General features: G+C 42.7%; 2 protein-coding genes across 5 annotated transcripts; both read right to left on the reverse strand.

Annotated features, from left to right (window-relative positions):
* Positions 1 to 2,582: 2,582 nt before the first annotated feature.
* Positions 2,583 to 8,444, reverse strand: nsun5 (NOP2/Sun RNA methyltransferase 5). The gene is made up of 5 exons (XM_052058985.1): positions 8,040 to 8,444; positions 6,896 to 7,607; positions 6,073 to 6,280; positions 3,645 to 3,809; positions 2,583 to 2,845 (listed from the first exon to the last, which is right to left on the reverse strand). Exons 1-5 carry the CDS (start codon positions 8,250 to 8,252, stop codon positions 2,659 to 2,661), a joined length of 1,485 nt encoding a protein of 494 aa, XP_051914945.1. The 5' UTR covers positions 8,253 to 8,444; the 3' UTR covers positions 2,583 to 2,658.
* A 796-nt stretch (positions 8,445 to 9,240) lies between these two features.
* On the reverse strand, positions 9,241 to 18,131 carry mybl2a (v-myb avian myeloblastosis viral oncogene homolog-like 2a). 4 transcript variants are annotated; one of them, XM_052058976.1, is made up of 12 exons: positions 17,987 to 18,131; positions 16,406 to 16,499; positions 15,783 to 15,854; positions 14,716 to 14,805; positions 14,386 to 14,606; positions 14,148 to 14,268; positions 13,967 to 14,020; positions 13,634 to 13,848; positions 12,348 to 13,050; positions 11,618 to 11,860; positions 11,332 to 11,532; positions 9,241 to 10,252 (listed from the first exon to the last, which is right to left on the reverse strand). In XM_052058976.1, exons 2-12 carry the CDS (start codon positions 16,496 to 16,498, stop codon positions 9,668 to 9,670), a joined length of 2,598 nt encoding a protein of 865 aa, XP_051914936.1. In that variant the 5' UTR covers position 16,499; positions 17,987 to 18,131; the 3' UTR covers positions 9,241 to 9,667. The 4 variants fall into 4 exon arrangements, with proteins under 4 accessions (XP_051914936.1, XP_051914938.1, XP_051914937.1 ...); XM_052058978.1 differs by having other exon boundaries at positions 16,406 to 16,458; positions 17,987 to 18,103; XM_052058977.1 differs by lacking the exon at positions 15,783 to 15,854.
* Positions 18,132 to 18,985: the final 854 nt, after the last annotated feature.

Here is an 18,985-nt window from a genome sequence, read left to right on the forward strand (position 1 = left end):
TTTTTTCAATATTTAACTTTTTCTAAATATTTAGTATTTATGGTTTGTTCATATGTTTCATGAATGAAGAGCATCTTAAAATCATCTGTCTTCCTCTTCTTCTTGAGTTTACAGTCCTTGCTGCATTGACTTCAGCTAGACGGTATTAAATGTGATGGTTGCAATGACCTTTGACCCCATGCCTATAGCCCTACCGGATTCTGTCTGGTCTTGGAAGTGTTGTCAGCTGTGGATGTGTGCATGCATAGTGTAGTTCACACACTGTCTCAGTCATCCATGCAGCTGTCAATCTGCTATATGTATCCACGAATGAACAGAAACACACACACACACACAATCTAGTTTTCAATCTCAATTTCAGTCATTTGCAAAATGTGCGCCATCTAAGCAGCTTTGCAACCATGCTGTCAGACACAAATGAATATCATATGAATGATATTCGATGTTCAGTCTGACAAGGGAATCTAAAGAGGTCAGCACATCTAGGACAAAAGTACACGATGTTCCAAATAATGTGACATTGTTTGAAATGTGAATATCTGACAAGCCTTGGCAAACAAATGTGAGACAGGCTTCCTGTTGAAAAATAAAATATATATTCATAAAAATTCCCACAACAAATATTCAATTTTTTTCTCCACTCTTGTCCTTCACTCCAGAGGACTAACACACAATCACAGACATTTAAAATAGGATTTTTGCTCTTTAAGCAGAAAGGACATGCACAAGCTAAATCGTTTTAAGACCAGGGGTAAGTATTGTTCTAGATTCTCATTTTTCAATGTTTTCAACCACAATTTTCAACAGTGCCACGAACGCTAACCCAACGTTATTACTTATCAGAAACCACAATAACAAAGATCCTCTTTTTTTATACAACTAAGCTTGTTCTTACCCAGTAATCATGTCCACGAACACATTTAACTTAACAATTGTTGTTAAATTAACGATTTGTTGAAAACGAGTACCTCAATGAAAAGGATCTACTCGGCAATATTTTAAAATGTTTTTCAGGTGCCTTAAGAACTGTAACATGGCCATGTCAAAATAAAGAGAAGACTTAAACAGCACAATGTAACACCAAGTGCTCCCTTTATTTTTATGTATTTATTTTTAGCAGTTTATGTACAAAATATCTCCTCGGTTTACCTTTGACGGTACACCAGTGTTTCTTAACATTAAAAAATATTAAATAACTTTTCCTAAGGTGTCCTCCAGTTGTGGAATTACACAAATCTTAAACATCTTATTATACATGGTCGTTTTTTTCGGCTAAAAACACCTTACTATGGTCGTTATTTTCGAGTTAAAACGCCTTACGGTATGTGGTTGTTTTTTTCTTCGAAAAACGCCTTACTATACGTTGTCGTTTATTTTATTTTTTTTTAGTTAAAACGCCTTACTATTCATGGTCGTTTTTTTTGGCTCAAAACACCTTTCTATACATGGTCGGTTTTTTTGGGGGGGTCTAAAAACACCTTACTACACTCCTACTACATTACTACATTAATACCTTCAACTTCACAATAATAATAAAAAATAATTAAATCACCCATGATTTTAAACTATGTATTATCAATATTCATTATTCCAAACATGAGAAAGCATTCAGGAAACATAACTGCAATCGAGCAAAAGGACTCCAAATCCCAACGGCCAAACCCGAAAGTGAAGTGCCGACATTATTGACTCCAGCTGTACCGCAAATTACTTGGTTCAAACAAACATTCTCGTGGGACCGCACAAACGTGACAATTGTGCAAAAATGACTAGATAAAATACACCACTGTTACAGAAAGGCTTTACGTGCCATTTTAACCGCCGATCGCGAACGGAACGAACCGTAATTGAAACTTACTGTGATGCCTCTCTTACGCGTTGTACTGCCTGTTAGTGACGGGCCCCGCCCCTCTTAAAATGCCAGACAAAGTTATCAACGTGGGTTTCCCTGGATGGATTTTTTTTTATGTCTTTGTGACTTTTGCGGTTATCTGGCCCACTTTATACCTGTGGACGAAGGATTAGGGGCTCTAATCCCTCGTTGTATCCGATGTCCGGCAACCCATGACTCCGAGGCCAAGGTCGAGGACCAAGGACTGCCCTTCGGTCCTCGCGGCCAAGGACCGGCTTGAGGAACACATCACTGGCGCTCTGAGAAAACACCTCAGTCGGATTGGAGGAAAGAGTACAGTATTAAGGGGGGGGGGGAGGCGATAGTAGGGCGAGGCAAAGTGGGAGTAATGAGAGGACAATGGACTCTGTGAATGTCCAAGGAGGGCAGGGTCCACAGCAGGAAGAACAAAGAAATACAATGGAAATATACCTGACACTCACACACCCCATTAAATTGCAAAAATAAAGCTCCTTCATAAATGTGGTTATAGCACCCCCTTTAGGTTATGTTGCAATCTGCACTACATGTTCACTCCCGAGTTTTTTTTAATTTGCAGCAGCTAATATGGATGAGTGCTATAAAAATATCGATTCATCGATGGAAATGAAAGACATTTAAACAATGAGGAAATATTTGGTTCACATGCAAGGAAGATTGACCGGAGGAGCATTAGAAAAGGCACTGAAAGTTTTAGTAACATGTAGAGTTTTTAATGTATTTAAAAACCTTATATCGTGAAATCCTGGTGTGTACAAAATGACAATTCAGTCGTTCAAGTCCATGATTACACCTGTGCTTTTCTTCTTCCTTCTTCTCTTTCTGGTCTTTTTTTCGCCCGGCACACTGACTTCGGCAAGCGTTGCTTTGTCCTCGCACTCTAAAGCTTCAGCTTCATTGGGATTGGCTTCATTGAACTCCTGACAGGCAGGTGGGCAGGTCATCTCGGGATGCCTTTAATGCACAAACGCATTGAGCAAGAGTGGATGCTTTAGGATGTGTGCAGCGTTTGGTTGAGCATGTCAATCAATCAATCAATAGTTAAAATTATCCAAATAAGAAGCAAAGTGTTCTGGCTTCAAGCTAACCTTGGTGTCTCCAAAAATGTTCATTCAAAGTAGATTCGACATTTCCATTTTCGCTAGCCAAATACATGTGTTCATGAATTTAAATCGTTCCACTGTTGGCGAACCACGGTAATATTTTTCACAGAAACTTTGATTCCTGTATGTGTATACTTTGGGAACCACTTGTATTGTGATAAGTGGCGGCCATTTTGGACAAGTTTTATCCATGGTCAATATACAGTAAACAAGTCTGTGTAATCGCACAAAGATCATCCTAGGAGGAGTGATATCACATAATTCTTAGATTTAACTATTCCTTCAATTTTCCAACAGTAATACGATCTGGCTTCATAACAACACTCTTGCTCATAGTTTTCACTTTCTTTTAAGCCATAGTGAGGAGAAATTTTGAAAAAACAAAAAAAAAAACAACAAGATATGTGCCACGTATGATGCCAATGATGTTTGTGGGGCACAAGTAAAAGCACAATTTAGCAAGTTAGCGGGTGCAGTTGAAATAGCGGTGCGCTCAACAGACAATATTTTACAGTATCACCCTCTGCTTGCAGGGTATTTTGCTGGCACCGATAAATTAGTCCATATCTATATCTAAACAACAGTTCAAGAGGGTAAGTTCAGAAAGATATGTCTAACTTTACAGTTTTCTCAAATTCAACATGATCTACCTTATTTGGACCATTAGCTGTGGCATTCGATTCTCAGCTTCATTGCACCGCTCCAGCAGGGCCACAAAGAATCCATGCGTGCGCGTCCCGTTGACGCTTGCCCGGAGACACTGAGCGAGGCGCGGCAGACCTCGTTCGGGCCACTCAGGTAGCAGAGGAACCAGCCTGCAGGGGACACATGACACAAGAGATAGAAGGTCACTCGACAGTCTAACCGGGAAGACATATAGCTTTAAATCACATGAGAGCATTTGTTTAAGGGACAGAAGGGAGGCTGGCTCCAGTCCTGTTGTACGGCGTCAAGCCCTGCTGTCGGTACTTTATTTTGGAAAAAACAAACATGCAGATATTGCCTTCAAACCAGTAAGAGTAGGAATTGCCAAGCAATAACGAGATCATCATTTGTGAGCTTCCATTTTTTAAAGCATACATGGGGGGGGGGGGGGGGGGGGGTTAAAAAAACCCAAACACTGAACTATTACTAAAGGACAGAAGTGGAATGGGCTGGGGCAAAAAGTCAAAGAATTTGACTACGACGATCACAAAAATAGGTCAACGCAAATTCTTTGCCCAAGGCATTGCCGGCACGATTGTACGTCATCCACAGACATTTCTAGGCCCATAACTTCCATTGTAGGCTAAAACCATCATAATCTTTTCACTGTTAATTTCCACCCACTATTGGTGGAAAGGTAACATTTGCAGACAGTGAGAATTTTCTATGTTAGGGGGCCACCTCGTCAGGTGTCAGAACAGTGATTAAATGTTTGACATAGTTGATATGAGTTTGGTACAGAGAGTTGCTGGGGAATGGGGTTGAGCATACCCACTGGGATGTTATCATTCCTGACTGCGATTTGAAACCTGGTCCCGTGTCAAAGGCAGAAATCCATCGGATCATTCAGCGACAAGGTAATGTTTTTTTTTTTTTTTTAATCTGCCATCGCTGGTCAGAACGTAGTTACCTTAGCATTGCTAGCTGGAATGAACTGCATTGTGTTTGTAGACTCAATGTCATGATAAGATGTGTTGGAAATGAAAAATTCATTTTTGTTAAAAATAGAGCTGTCAGTTTAGCGCGTTTTTATTGGCATGAATTTAAATGAATTTGAACAGGATTAAAATTTTTCTCGCGAGATTAACGCGGCCCACGTCACAAGCGGATGTTACGTTGCTCTATAAATACACCAGAAACAAAACAACAAGCGCGCTGCAGAAGTCCACGCCCATGTCTGTTTTACCAGCCACGGCAGCTCGAGACACCAAAAACGGATACTTAAAGAGTTTATGAATGGAAAGTTTACTTTTAAAAAGTTGCCCGATTGCTCCACTGACAAGACCAAAGTTACCTGTTCTTCTCTCTCTATTTTTATCATATAGGTACACGATGTATGCCACTGACGCGATTGTTACTTGTTTGGAACTATTTTGTGTGGAAGGTTACAGTGTTCTGAGCTTCTCTGTGTTCATCTGACAGTGACAGTGCGCTGCAGTGGTAGCGACCTAGCGAAAATAAAACCTCTCCAGTGTTGTCATCGAACCAAGTGCAGTCATCCGAAATGAGGTCTACACAAAACCGTAGAGAGACTTCCGCGCAAGAAGGACCAACACAATCAACATAGCCTGACTGTGTTAGTGGGAGTGAACCCCCCCCTTTCAGAATGGTTTGCCCCTGCAGCACGGGGGAAGTGCGTGTGCTTGTTTGTAAGACCGGCAGTTTCGAATACAGCGGCACATAATGAACACTGGTGTCCGGTGTCTCGTTATTCTTCAACAAACATACAGAAACAGACTGCTGTGTTCAAAGCAAACTTGAGAAAAACAAAGTATGCAACCATGGTTTAAATCCACTATTGGCTGAGTACTAGTTTACCTTAGATGTGCACTTTATAATGTTATATTGCTCTGTTTTGATTTCATTAAAAAAAAGCTGCTAAAGCAGCTGTTGTGTGACAGAATATTTTTTTCATTGTAGTTGATGGACAGTAATATTGTGAAAGATTATCTGTGAATAACTGCTCCAAGTGAAAAAATCTTCATGTAAAATTGAAAATTGAAATTGTTATTTCAGTAAATTTTTGGCATTTGGCACATAGAAAACTGATTCATGATTCCATGTCAATGAGAGCATTAAAATGGGGAAAAATAGGACAAAAAATGTAAAAGGAAATTCAGAAATGATAAAAAATGTGTGCGTAATCACGATTATTTTTTTAGTTCATTTGAGTTAATTATGACAGTTGCATTTTTAATTAGATTAAATATTTTAATCGTTTGACAGCTCTAGATAAAATGCAAGAAAGCTACACTTAAAAGTTTAAGACACATCTGTTGTTAACACATCGCTAATCAGTTGTCAAAGGATTCAATAGTGACAGTCGTAAAATTGAATTTTTGAGGCACAGTGGACTGGATTGAAAGCGTGTACCTGAAGTTGGGGTTCTGCTGCAGACAAGCCGTTACGACCTCCTCGTTTTCCTGCCTGTGGATGGAGCAGGTGGAGTAGATCAGGCGCTTTACACGGGGGAACCGGAGGCCGTGGTTCAGGCAACGCAGCTGGAAGGACGCCAACGAAGCCAGACGAGACGAGTCCTTCTCGGGGTCGGCAGACGAGCGGTCCTGGAGACACACCATCCCTGAAGCACGCACGTGCACAAAAAGGCAAATCATTTCACAACTTTTTTTCCCACTTCCATCTAAAACCTATGAAAACTGATCGTTTGAAAAATTATATACTGTATATATATATATATATATATATATATATATATTTTTTTTTTTAGAGTTGAAGTAAAAACAACAGGTTATCATTCATATAACAATAACATTTGCAGACTCTGCAAATAAATTAGCAACTAAACTGTGGCAAGATCATTATTTCAGTGTGCTCTATGTACTTTTTGTCATGTTTGTTTCGTACTGTGTTGGACCTAACCGATATGTTGGTTTTTTTTGCCCAATTTACATATTTGTTAGAGTAAAATTCCCATAACTGATTACTTTGCTAATAAAATAAAAAGAGAAAAAAATGGAGGAATTTCTTTCTTGGTCCCTGAAAGCCATCACCAGAAGAAGTTAAGAATTACAGGCATCACATTTGACTATCCAGACTTTGCCCTTTAGTATGTGCTTACAGAGAGAGAAAAAAATCCAATGTTAGCCGATTAAATCATCCAGCCGGTTAATAACTTTAATTAATCAAAGTAAAATATGTGCCATGGCTAAATACAGGTGGGAAAACATTGTTGGACCTGATCCGCTGCATGAGGGATCGAGTAGGATGTATTCCACGTTGCTGTACAACTTGCTGTCCGGGTCCACCTTCAGGAAGTCCTGATTAGCCAGCTGATGACAGGTGACGCCGGCTCGCAACAGGAGGGTGGACATGGTGGCCAGACGCTTGGCATCCAAATCAAAAGCAAAGAGCTTGCCTTTGTTCTTCATGAGGGCGGCCAGGTGGCTGGTTTTATTTCCCGGGGCGGCGCAGGCGTCGATGACGTGGCTACCGGGCGGAGCCTTGAGGAGAAAGGCCGGGAGGCAGCTAGCTTTATCCTGGAGGATAATGTGGCCTGCCTTGTACAGGAAGTGGTCATGGAAGTCCGTTTTAGGTGGAAATACCAGTACCTCTGGTAGGTGGAGGTCCTTCACAAATTCTTTGGCCTTTAGTGTCAAGTCATCCAACTTGATAGCCTCCCCCTTGTAAGTAAAGCCATCCCTCTTGAGGTAGTCCACAGTGTCCTCCACGGTGGTCTTTAGGACATTGACGCGCACGTACCTGGGCAGCTGGTCTCCAACAGATTGTCGGACGTTACTGGCGAGCAAGTCCTCATTCTTGCTGACCTTCTTCTTGACTTTCATAAGGGCGAGCGCCGCCTGCAATCTGGAGCGATGCTTCATGATCAGCGCCTTCCAGGACCCGCCGCACTTGAGGCCTTGGCCCATGAGCAGGTCGAAGACTAAAACCTGTTGTGGGGGGAAAAACGTATTCATTCTGAGATACAGAATAAACTCAAGTGTTGCCATTCACCCCTGAATGGCTCAAACCAAGGTTATTTTAGTTAATGAAAACAAACAAAATAGCTAATAAAGCTAAAAAAACATTTTCATTCATGGAAAAAAAAGAAAAACTACATTTAAAAAACTAACCACAGTTTCAGAAAAATGTCCTTCATTTTGGACTGTCAAATAATTTATTACATGAGCCTTTAGGGTTCATTTTGAATATATTTATTTCCGTATGACAGCAAAGGCTGTTAGCCGGAAGTCATGTGACTTTTCGCATCATACAAGATATGTTACTACGCAAAAATAACACATTCTAAAGTTATTATAACCCTGCCCGGAACACACTGAAACACCCTTTACGAAAGCAAATATAAAACTTCCTTTACACACCTTGGCCAAGGGCATCTTCAGCTTAGTGTGTTTCAGCAGCTTGGTGGATACGATTATCTCCTCCAATATGGACGAGAACTTCTGGGCCTCGCAGACCAGAGCGAAGAGCTGCTTGATGTTGGCAAATTTACTTTCGTACACGAGCGTTTTGAGCGCACCCTGCTGCTTCTCCACCTTGTCCAGGATCTCAGCGGCTTTCGTGTACAGCGCCATGGCGCAGAGAACCGTTCCACTAGATCGACAGCCTCGCGATGAAAAGGCGTTCGATGCGTCCACGCGTACCGTTACTGATCTTGTTCTGGCTAATACACAAAAACTAACATGGCGAGAGGCATTAGTTTCACAAGTTGGACGAACATATTGCCAAACACGTGCAGGAACTCGTAAGCATAACCCCGGAAGTGAACCACGCATCTGACGTCACAATGTGCGCGGATAAGTATAGTAACCGAATTCGTACCCTTAGAAGAAATTGCTGCCTGGACCACAGTACTGTACTAATCCGTTCTGTTAAAAAAAAAACATGATCTCACTTAAGCAGAATGGTTGAAGTCTGTCGGGGGGTGTACCCCACCTCTGTCCTATTGTTTTCAAGTTATCGGGTACTGTACTTAACAGCGAACCGCTCGTTCCATCTCCCCCTGTTGGTCATTGTTGTTTATGTTCGTCTGGGCCGGTTGTTACTGGGAAAGTAAATTCCTTTTTTTTTTTTACATACCGGTACTTGGCCAATATATTTGATTTTGATTCACTCCGTGTAGTTGTAGTCCAGTGCGGCATTCTTCTTAAAACCTTAAAAATAAAAAATGCTACAAAGCCAATTATTGTTTTTGTTTTTTTTAAAACAATTTTAACAGTTGTTTTTATGTACTATTGTATTTTCTGCATTGTTCTTGTTTGATTGCTTCTAAATTCAGGACAAAGTGCTGATATAATCAACAGCAATTCTGGTGATTTTATCACACATTTGCAGTAGCAAAAAAAAAAAAAATCTTCAATCCTAGTTCCTCTTCTTTGATGGCTTCAGGAGCAACTTCCAACTGTTTTCAATTCAGTGCTGTGGCGTAATACTCCCAATGACACCAAACTTGGGTTAGTGCCACGCTAGTCTAATACGTTTTTATAATATGTGAAATTTTAAAGGCAGAGGGGCCATAAAATTAAGACTTCATAATTTAACTCAACAATAATTACAAAAAGATTTGTATTGACAAATTCTTTTATTATGGGCAGAGGACACCATGGCTCAAAACTCAGATTTACAAAATGTTCTATAGCGCTTGTTCACATTCGGGTAGCTTGTGGGCTGGAGCAGATCCCATCTGACCTTGGGCCAGATGGTCTTTGGTTGGTTGTGGTCTGGCTGAGCCAATGGCAGATCAGAAATTGTCATGCCATTGGCTGGCAACCAGTACAGGGTTTACCCCGCCTACTGCCCGAGGACAGCTGGGATAGGCTCCAGCACATCCACAACCCTTGTGAGAATAAGCGGATTAGAAAATGGATGCATGGATGAAAAACAGTCAAGTGGCTGTCTGACGATTGCAATTTTTTAAAACAGACATAAGAAAAATAAGTAATTTGTATATCAGTTGCTCACAGTTTACAAATCTGACAGAATCACCGGATTACTTGGGCAGTCTCTGTTTCGTGACCCCTCCGGATTTCCTGCCAGTCTTTGTCTTCAAAGAGTTCTTATAAAGAAGGAGTCTCTCTGTGGTGTGTGGTGGCATGCGGTTCCGTTTAGCCCGTACGATACAAGCTGCCATCGGACAGAGCCTGTCGAAGCCCCCTGAGGTGGCGGGTACTGACAGCAGTCTCTTGGCAACGCCCTGCAGTTTTGGAAAGCGAGTGGCGGCTTTCCAGTAAAGCAAAATGGAGCCGTTTCCCCACGGCGGCTCTGACAGGTACACGTCAAGTTCTGACGTCACAGTCTTTGACGGAAGCTGGGGGATGTTCTCATCTGCCTTGCGTTTGACGCCAGCGAGATTAGAGGCGTCACAGTTGTCGTCCGAGCTGCCCCTGGAGACCTCCGCTGGGATGGCGGCTGCTGTTTCCTCTCTCCCCTCCACCTCATTTTTCTGATCTTCCGCTGAAGGATTAACAGAGTCTGCTTGGCTCCCAAGTACAACTTCCACAATTGTGCGAGCCTCATGTTTTGTTGGAGGCGTGAGGAAGCCTGCCTGGTCTTCAAGGTGGCCATCAGTGAACGTCTGCACAAGACAAGTGATAATTTTATCGTGCAAATCACAATAGAACGTTGTTTCCACCAAGCACAAACGTTTGCTTAGGTTATGCATTCCTCTAGGGCAGGGGTCCCCAACCTTTTTTGCCTCACGGACCGGTTTAATGTTTTTAGGGACTGGCCTTTAAAAGGCCGGATAAATATAGCAAAATAATATGATCTGACCTGCATGAAAACTGTAGTATTTTCGAAACATAATAACAACGAATCACGACACGAGAAACGTCCTATCTGGCTGCAACACTCTCTGGTCGCTATGGTAATGTTTACACATGCCTTCAAAATAAGATAGACCGCAACTACAAAGCGCATGAAAAATACGACTCACCATCGCCGTATATTACGCAGAGTGGGCTTGGTGCGTGGGAATCTCCCGTTGAGATAAATCCGTATTTTAAGTAGGACTCCTGACACTGTCTATTAAATGTAGCCTTCTTTTTCTTGAAAGTCGTAGGCTGCTCCTCTGTCTCCTGGCTGGACCTTTTCCCCTTCCCAAAAAAACTTTCCAAAGACCTTTGTTTTTTCCTCATTTTGCGAGCTCCTGGCTTTGATTTTAGCGGTAACATATCACACGTGACTGAGAAGCGCGCATTCGATATATTGTAGAGGGGTGTAACAGAGGATCCGGTGATTTTTCAAAATAAAACATATTTCAGATTCCGAAATGAATAAAACCGAAGTAATGTAAGTTATGTATTAAATGGTACCAAATGGGCCACGGACCGGCCCATTGGCAGGGGTTGGGGACCTCTGCGCCAGGGTTCTACTGCTAGGATTTTGAAGTTAACTTATTCATGAGTTTTAAAAAAAGTACACATTGCAAAGATAGAGGGCAACGAGAGAAAGTCTGTCAACAACACAGAACAGCAATTTGCGCATGGGGGACTTCAAACTATCAGACCGTGTTTTTGTAGAGGCACACCTCTACACCTGATTTTCAAAATAAAACTTTTCAGACTCTGATGATATTTGTATTCATTATCGCTGTGTAGCCTGATACCAAATGGCTTAGAGACAGCTCAGTGGTTGGGGAGTGAGAGTACATACCTTCAGTTTGTTCCTGGGGTCAAGCATGGCAGCTGCAACCACATCTTTTTGGTGAATCAGGGACTGGAAGTGAGTATGCAGGCCCGTGCGTAGGGCCTTTTTGAAGTGGATGTAGTTCGTGTTACAGCCCTCCAACGTCTTATCGAGGCCGACCAGAGAGGTCAGGACATACGAGATCGCCAATGCATTTCCTAACAAGACCTACAAGCCAGAGCAGGCCAAAAAAAAATGATACTCACACATTCTCTTCAACCAGCAGGTTGACCAATGTCAGTGAATTCCATACCTGCAAGACTTCCTGGAAGGGCTCCAGGAGAGCCAGAATGTCGAGCACTTGCTCCCTCTTGACTATGATCAGAGGCGGGGCACTGGACGTGTCGCTTGCCTCGCTGCGAGCCTGAGCCAGCACTGTGAGGATGCCGTTCCAAGCGGACTCCTGCACCATTCTGCGCAAGGACACCATCATGGAGTTCCAGCGACAGTGGTTGGAGGGCGGACACAAAGATACGCCGCACTCCTTCAGCAAAACCTTCATGAGGACACAGAGTAGACGGCACGATTTGATTTGGATCCGTCAACTATGTGTAACTTACTGTACTTTTTTTCCCCTCACTCTTTGAACCCTGCAGCTTTTAATGTGAAACATTTTATTGGTCATTTTGGACAAGCTTCTAGTCGGCAAAAGATTTTACCCATAGTTTCGTCACATCTGACCAATGATATTACCAAACCTATCATACTGGGCCAATGGACATTCATATTGAATGTTCATTAGCCATTTGCGGTTAGGGTGCGCATCATTTACGTTTCCCAACCCTGTACGAAGCTATGAAGTGGCAGTGCTTACTCACATCGTCGCTGACTGGTTGAATCCCCCCAACTATAAAATGACCACACCATCTTGTTTCAGACTCTTTTTTCAAAGGCACGAGCGATATAATAAATACAACGAGGGATAAATTGTTCGTAAAAAGAGAGCAATATCATTTGATAGCATGAGCATGCATTTTTCCTACCTCACTCCAGTACGTACTGCCCCTGAAGAAAGCCACAACATTGTGGACATGTGAGAGGAGGTTTTCGACCACTCTGGAGTTCTTCAACGCCTCGCTAATCACCACCTGCAGCGTTTTTGCCACGCACGCAATTCTGATTCCGATCTTGAGCTCAGAAAATGGGGACTCGGAATCGGGCATCCGGTCTGACAGAAAGGCCACTATCTCATCTCCGTCGGGCTCCCCCCTGCTCGACGGGCACATGATCTTGTAGTCACAGAACACGCTGTTAGCAGCCAGCACTTCTTTCGCGTGGTTGATGAGAACATAGCCAATGCTCTGCGGGAAGATGCCGTAGCCGAGCAGCACGCCCTCCAGCTCCTTGGCTATGGCGCCGCTCAGGTCTTTATGGCTCACGTGACGGAAGGCCACGGTGGGCCGGCGAATCTGCCATGAATCACTGATAAAGTGGAGCTGCACAATGACGATGGGCTCATCCACCAGATTGGACTGCGTGCCTGCCCAGAGGTCACAGGTCACATGAATGGCGCCCTCTCCATCTTCGGATTTGCATAGGCAGGCCTTTAAATCGCGGATGAGCTGAGGTTTGACGGTTCTCTCCACGTCGTCATAAAGCTGCAAGCTGACGGCACGCTGGGACAGCTTGTGGTATTCGGGTCCGATGGTGCTCATGAGGGACCGGAAACCGGCTCCTTCAACGAAACTGAGTGGGAAGAGGAGGAAAATGCAATGACTTTTTTTATATGCTTGGAAAATTCTAACCGGCTCTCTGTTTGATGGCGGGGGCCAATGACGACAACAACTCTTGCTAGCTCAGAGCTAAACCTCTTAACATTTAAATACCTCAAACAACTGGGAAAAAAAATACCGGGTGTCCCAAAAATCAATATACACTTTCTTTAATAACTTTAATCTTGGTAGTTTTTCCGTTGCCCATGGCCAAGACTCCTCAATTAACAATGGAGCAGCATTGCAAAACTAGCACCTGGCAAGAAGTTCCTCGGTCTCGGTTTAGTGCCAATTTAAGGTTTTCACACTGATCCTATATGCAATGTAACAATTTCCACTATCCAGGACCTGTTCTTGACAAACCTACGCCTAAACTGCAAACAGCTTCGTGTCTGTCCAAACTGTGTCATGTAAAAGAAAGACTTTTGGTTTGGACTAATTCATGTAAAGAAATCCTGACCCAAAAATTGTGTCGACGACACAGCAACTAAGCCAATGGTCTCCAACCAACCAGGGACACAATAAGGCTCCTCGAGTGAGCAGCGTTCTGAACCTACCTGAGTGGGAGCATGTCCTCAGCAATCATCCGCAATGCAGCGTCAAGAAACTTTTTCTGATCCACCGCATCTGCCGGGGCAGTGACCCCACTCGAGGTGGGACGGATGGGCAAGGGGGCATTGCTCGGAGGCAAGGTCCCTCTCGATGTCAGAGTGTGCGTGGGTAGCGTGGACTTCTTCTGGATGATTTTGCACTGCTCTTTTATATCTTTGGCCTACAGGAATGCAAAGAGTGCAAAGTCCAGCATGGACGAAAAAGAAGGAGTTTCTCAAGTCATGCTTTTCAAGGAAGATTTTCAGGATCTCATACTGCAGGAGCAACAAGGAGCTCACCATTTCAGGAGTTACTGGCGAGGTGTCCAATAAAATGTCACACTTGAAGTTCACCTGCAAGATACCATAAAATGCAAGTTTCTCATAATCTCCAAGCATGTTGGCCACGGTGAGTTGAGATAAAATCCTCGCCAACAACAAGACGCACATAAGATATTTCGCTTTTGAGATGTGCTCATACCTTTCCTTCCACAAACTGCTGAATATCAACGGAGATGGTGTCCGACTCCTTTTTGACCTGGCCCAATTCGGGTTGCATTTTGAGCGTGCCGTGCCAGCGGCTCCTCACTGCATGCTCTGTCCTGCAAATAGTGAACACACACACAAACATCATCCGCATCTTTGTGTGTTTCAAATGGATGCCATTTATTCAATAAATTCCTTCTTAAAGTGGGCACACACTCAAGAAAGCATCCTACCTTCCAGGAAGCAGCTTGGAAATCTCAGCCCAGCGGTTCCCAAAGACGGAACGGGCTTTGTAAATGATGAGGTCCTCCTCGTGGGTCCAGCTGGACTTCTTCAACAGGGGCTCCAAGTGGGTGTGCCAACGGTCACGGCACTGAGTCTCCACACGCCCATTCAGATGCTTGCAAATCAGACTCCAGCGATTGGTGCCAAACTGGCCCACCAACTCTCTGATCTGCTCAAGGAAACAAAAAATACACAATTATTCCTATGAAAAGATCATGTAAAACTCCCACCACCAGAATCCCTAAAAGTTCTATTGTATTAGTGTCCAAGTTCTTCACCTTTTCATCTTCCTCTTTGGTCCAGCAGTCTGTGGCCACATTGACGCTCAGATTTTTCCAGCGTCGCATACACTGCGATTCTGTCTTACCCTTTCAAGTAACAGGACACAATAGACAAATTCCAACTTATTTCTCAGTGGATGTGCATCTCACCTCTTTGATTTTAAAACACAGATTATTTTTGTGTCATATTGGTGAAATTAGTAGTGCTCAAACGAGGGGGTGTGGGGGTCATGACTCTTAAATGTAAGCCTTGCTGCTCGCGTGGTGCCTAGCATTCCCCCCTTGCGAGCATGGACTTATATATGAATGGACTGTCGATACACCTCTCTCGACTGAAGCCAGAGAGCAGCCAATTAGCTTTCCACTGTTACTGAAAATTTCTGTTATTCTTTTTTTCACTGAAAACATTCTCATCAATGCATGTGTTGCACTCAGAGAAGCTTTCAAATCGCATTCTTACTGATGAAATGTGCATGTGGTGCTTTTCCAAGACTTATTGGTCCAACCTAATGCCATACATGGTGCCGTTTTCGATGTAGAGACAGAAAATAATACGAAAACGCAACTGACAAATCAATATATTCCTAATAAGGGTTTAGAAAGTCGCAACGTAAGATGGCTGCCGGTGACTTCACTTTTGCTGACGGCGAGCCGGTGGCATTGCTAGTCCGTTCTTACTAGAGTCTGTGCATGCGAGCCACTACCAAAACAAGGAGGATGGGCAACTGTGCAATACTGGATCACGTTGATGCACTGCTGCAGCTTTTTTGGTTTCTTAACTAGGGTGGAGTGATTGGGTTGGTTGATGTGTCACGAATGGCATGCCGCTTCAGATTGATTTTCTAAGCAGCAGAGGACAGAGACAATGTGTATGTGAGAAATAATTGACAACAGATGGTGGGTCAGTCAGGGGCAGCAAAAATAAATACATAAATAAACAAACAAACAAACAAACGTGAGGAAAAGCAAAATCACATGATCACGTTGTCCAGAATCAAGATTTCGATCAAAACCAATAAATCCTTCAGTACTACACAATTGTACTCATTCCAACCATTTCTTACTGGTAATAGAGTGGCCACAGTATTCCAGTTGCGTTCTCCAAAATTTTGGACAAGGATTTTTAGGTTTTCATCCTGCACAGAAGAGAAAGTTGCAAGGCATTATTTTTAATGTGACTGCTTGCCAAAAGAGGGGAAAATAGTTCATAATATTTAGTCACGATTCATGTCATTCAAGCAGCATAATAATAATCATCCACGTGTATACCTTGCCCTACATGAGGGTGGATGTAACACTGCACTTCAAATAACGCAATTCCGCTTTTTTTTTGTCTAGAGTGGCCCCGTTTCGATATATATCATGGCAGTGTGTACAAGGTAAGGACACAGTAAAGGCACCAATGGGAGAGCTTAATATCATTGAAAAAAATGGGTGATGCCAGCACCTATCCAAGCAACACAAATAAAACATTAAAAAACACCCCTGTACATCGAAACCTCTATTCTGTCAGTGTAAACACAGCCATATCAGATGTGTTGAAGTGTACATTGAAATACAGTCAAACAAAATAAGCATTGAATCAGAATGGAGGAAACGGTGTAAATAAGGCCTTACATTGCTAATTTACTCAGTGACATGTACATTGTGTAATTCAGCGATTAAATAAAGTCTGCTTTTCACTCACCTCTTCCAGAGTCCATTTTACTTTGGGGCTATCCTTGTCCACAGCACTTGAGTCTGCGTCAAAACACAGAGCACAATCAGCCCGTTCTGCCATACTGCAAACACACATTGACAGTGAGCTGACACACTGGGAAGATGCAACACGTTTCAACTTAGGCGATGAAACCATAATATATGTCATCTGCTTAAAAGGAAAAAGAAAACACGAGTTTTTTTTTTAGCTTGTATTCATTTCACTATTTAATGTGGAACAAATTAAGGATATGGCTGAAAAAGAAAATCCAGATTTCGCTAAAATATGATTTTATTCCAGTTATTGATTAGGATGCCTGCTGGACGCCTCCATGGTGAGGTGTTTCGGGCATGTCCCACTGGCAGGAGACCCCGGGGACGACCCAGGACACGCGAGAGAGACTATGTCACCCAGCTGGCCTGGGAACGCCTCGGGATCCGCTGGGAAGAGCTCAAAGAAGTGGCTGAGCAGAGGGCAGTCTGGGCTGCCCTACTAAAGCTGCTGCCCCCCCGAGACCCGACCCCGGATAAGTGGCGGAAAATGGATGGATGATTTTATTCCATGTTTCCTCTGATTATTTCCTAGAGGCATTAATTATCGAATTGAGATTGAATTACCCTATAACAAGCTTTGAAACTACAACTTTTCCCCCAAGCATCAACTTCCACAGATATATTTTCTTTACAGATGAAGTGAAAATAACTTTTCCCCATTTAAAAAATATCATTTTCTAAATATGTATGGTATGCAAACACAATCCATAGTAAATTACGGTTTAAATGCTCAACAATTAAACGATAAAATGTGAGGATGTTACTGCAAGCAGTGCGTGTCAGTGGGGGAACACTTTGACTATGGAAGCTGCTAAAAACATTGTGGTCGATTAAATCACCCTGTCCAAGAATCCGTTCACTTCCACCAAGCATGAATGCATATGCATCATGTAATGTGACTTGAAAGACGGACGAGGGAGACCCCACAACGAGGAGCACATGCAATGTGCAATTCTGCATTTGCATTTGTGTATCCCGATCACGAATTTGATTTGAGAGAGGCAAAAGGTACAATAAATGCTTTTCACGCAACACCATTAGTGATGCAAGGTTTGCATTCAATTAAAGAGCCTCAGATTTCACATGGAGAAAATAGATTTGTGAGGATATTAAAACGAGATCTTCATTATTTCAGTAATCAAACTCGTAAACGTTTGGTTACATATATTTTTGGTAGTGTGGCGGGAGCATCTGTGCCTTGAATCATCATACAAGTAACATGCTGAAGCGTGTAAAGTTGGTTACACGTTTGCAGAAAAAGTATACGACTTCTTTTTCTGTCCACAGAATAAAATTGCCATTCATCTTTGATTTGTAAGAGTCCAGATCGTGTTAAAAACACGTGGTGAGACATTTTTAATGTAGCTTAACGCATATTCGGGAAGCTCCACGACGGTGAGCTAACGTTAGCTCACTTTAAACGAACCGAGATAGTAGGTAATAGCAGACACAAATCAATCGAATTGCCGCGACTCATACGACGAACATTAAACTATGCTACGGGAAAATTAGTCACCTTATTTGTCCGAATCGGCTTTCCAGCCTTGCGGTAAATAGCAACCTAGCATATTCCCACGAACACGCATACCTCGACTGCTAAATGCAACTTGTAATGCTCACACTAGAGTGTAGCGCCACCCGTGGCCAAAGCTACAAGTGCAACACGCGCAACCACAAAAAACGTGTTGATCACTTGCAGTTACAACGCGGGTGAAAACAATTCAAATAGAAACACAGTAGTTTGATATGTATACATATACTGTACTGTATATACCTGTATACAGGGAGAGAGAGAGACTTTCAATCGAATCAAAGATGTATACTAAAACCACCAAACAAATATATCGAATAAAGCATACACACTAAAATTATCTTATCGCAATTTAGTCACAATTGAATAAGAATAAGATATCCTTTATTTGTCCCACACTGGGGAAATTTACAACCTCCAGCAGCAAGAATGTGGGTAGAAAGAAGAAAGAAGAAAAAACAAACAAACACCGTTCAATTAAGTGCAATATAAATACAAAACGGATAAATCGCAGTGCTATTTACAATTGTTTTTCACATCACACACATCACATCATTTAATTATTATTATTATTATTGTTGTTATTTTTATTCAGCAGCATGACACACACAACACAGACCTGTTGTATTTGCAGGGGCCAAGATTTACAACCTGGCAAGAGCCAGATTGGTAGGTGAATCACAAAGGAGTTCTCCACATCCGATTGGTTAGCACGTCCATCTCACAGAGGTCGAGGGTTCGAAACCATGGTTTGGACTTCCTGTGAGGAGTTTGCATTGTTCTCCCCAATTTTTCATGGGTTTTCTCTGGGTACTCTGGTTTCCTCACACGTTCCCAAAACATGTATGGCAGGTTAATTGAACACTCTAAATTGTCTCTGAATGTGAATGGTTGTTTGTCGATGCATGACCTGCGATTGGCTGGCAACCAGTTCGGGGTGTCCCCCGCCTACTGCCCAAAGACGGCTGGGACAGGCTCCAGCAC

The sequence above is a fragment of the Hippocampus zosterae genome, chromosome 2 (assembly GCF_025434085.1).
Source record: "Hippocampus zosterae strain Florida chromosome 2, ASM2543408v3, whole genome shotgun sequence".
Classification (NCBI taxonomy): domain Eukaryota; kingdom Metazoa; phylum Chordata; class Actinopteri; order Syngnathiformes; family Syngnathidae; genus Hippocampus; species Hippocampus zosterae.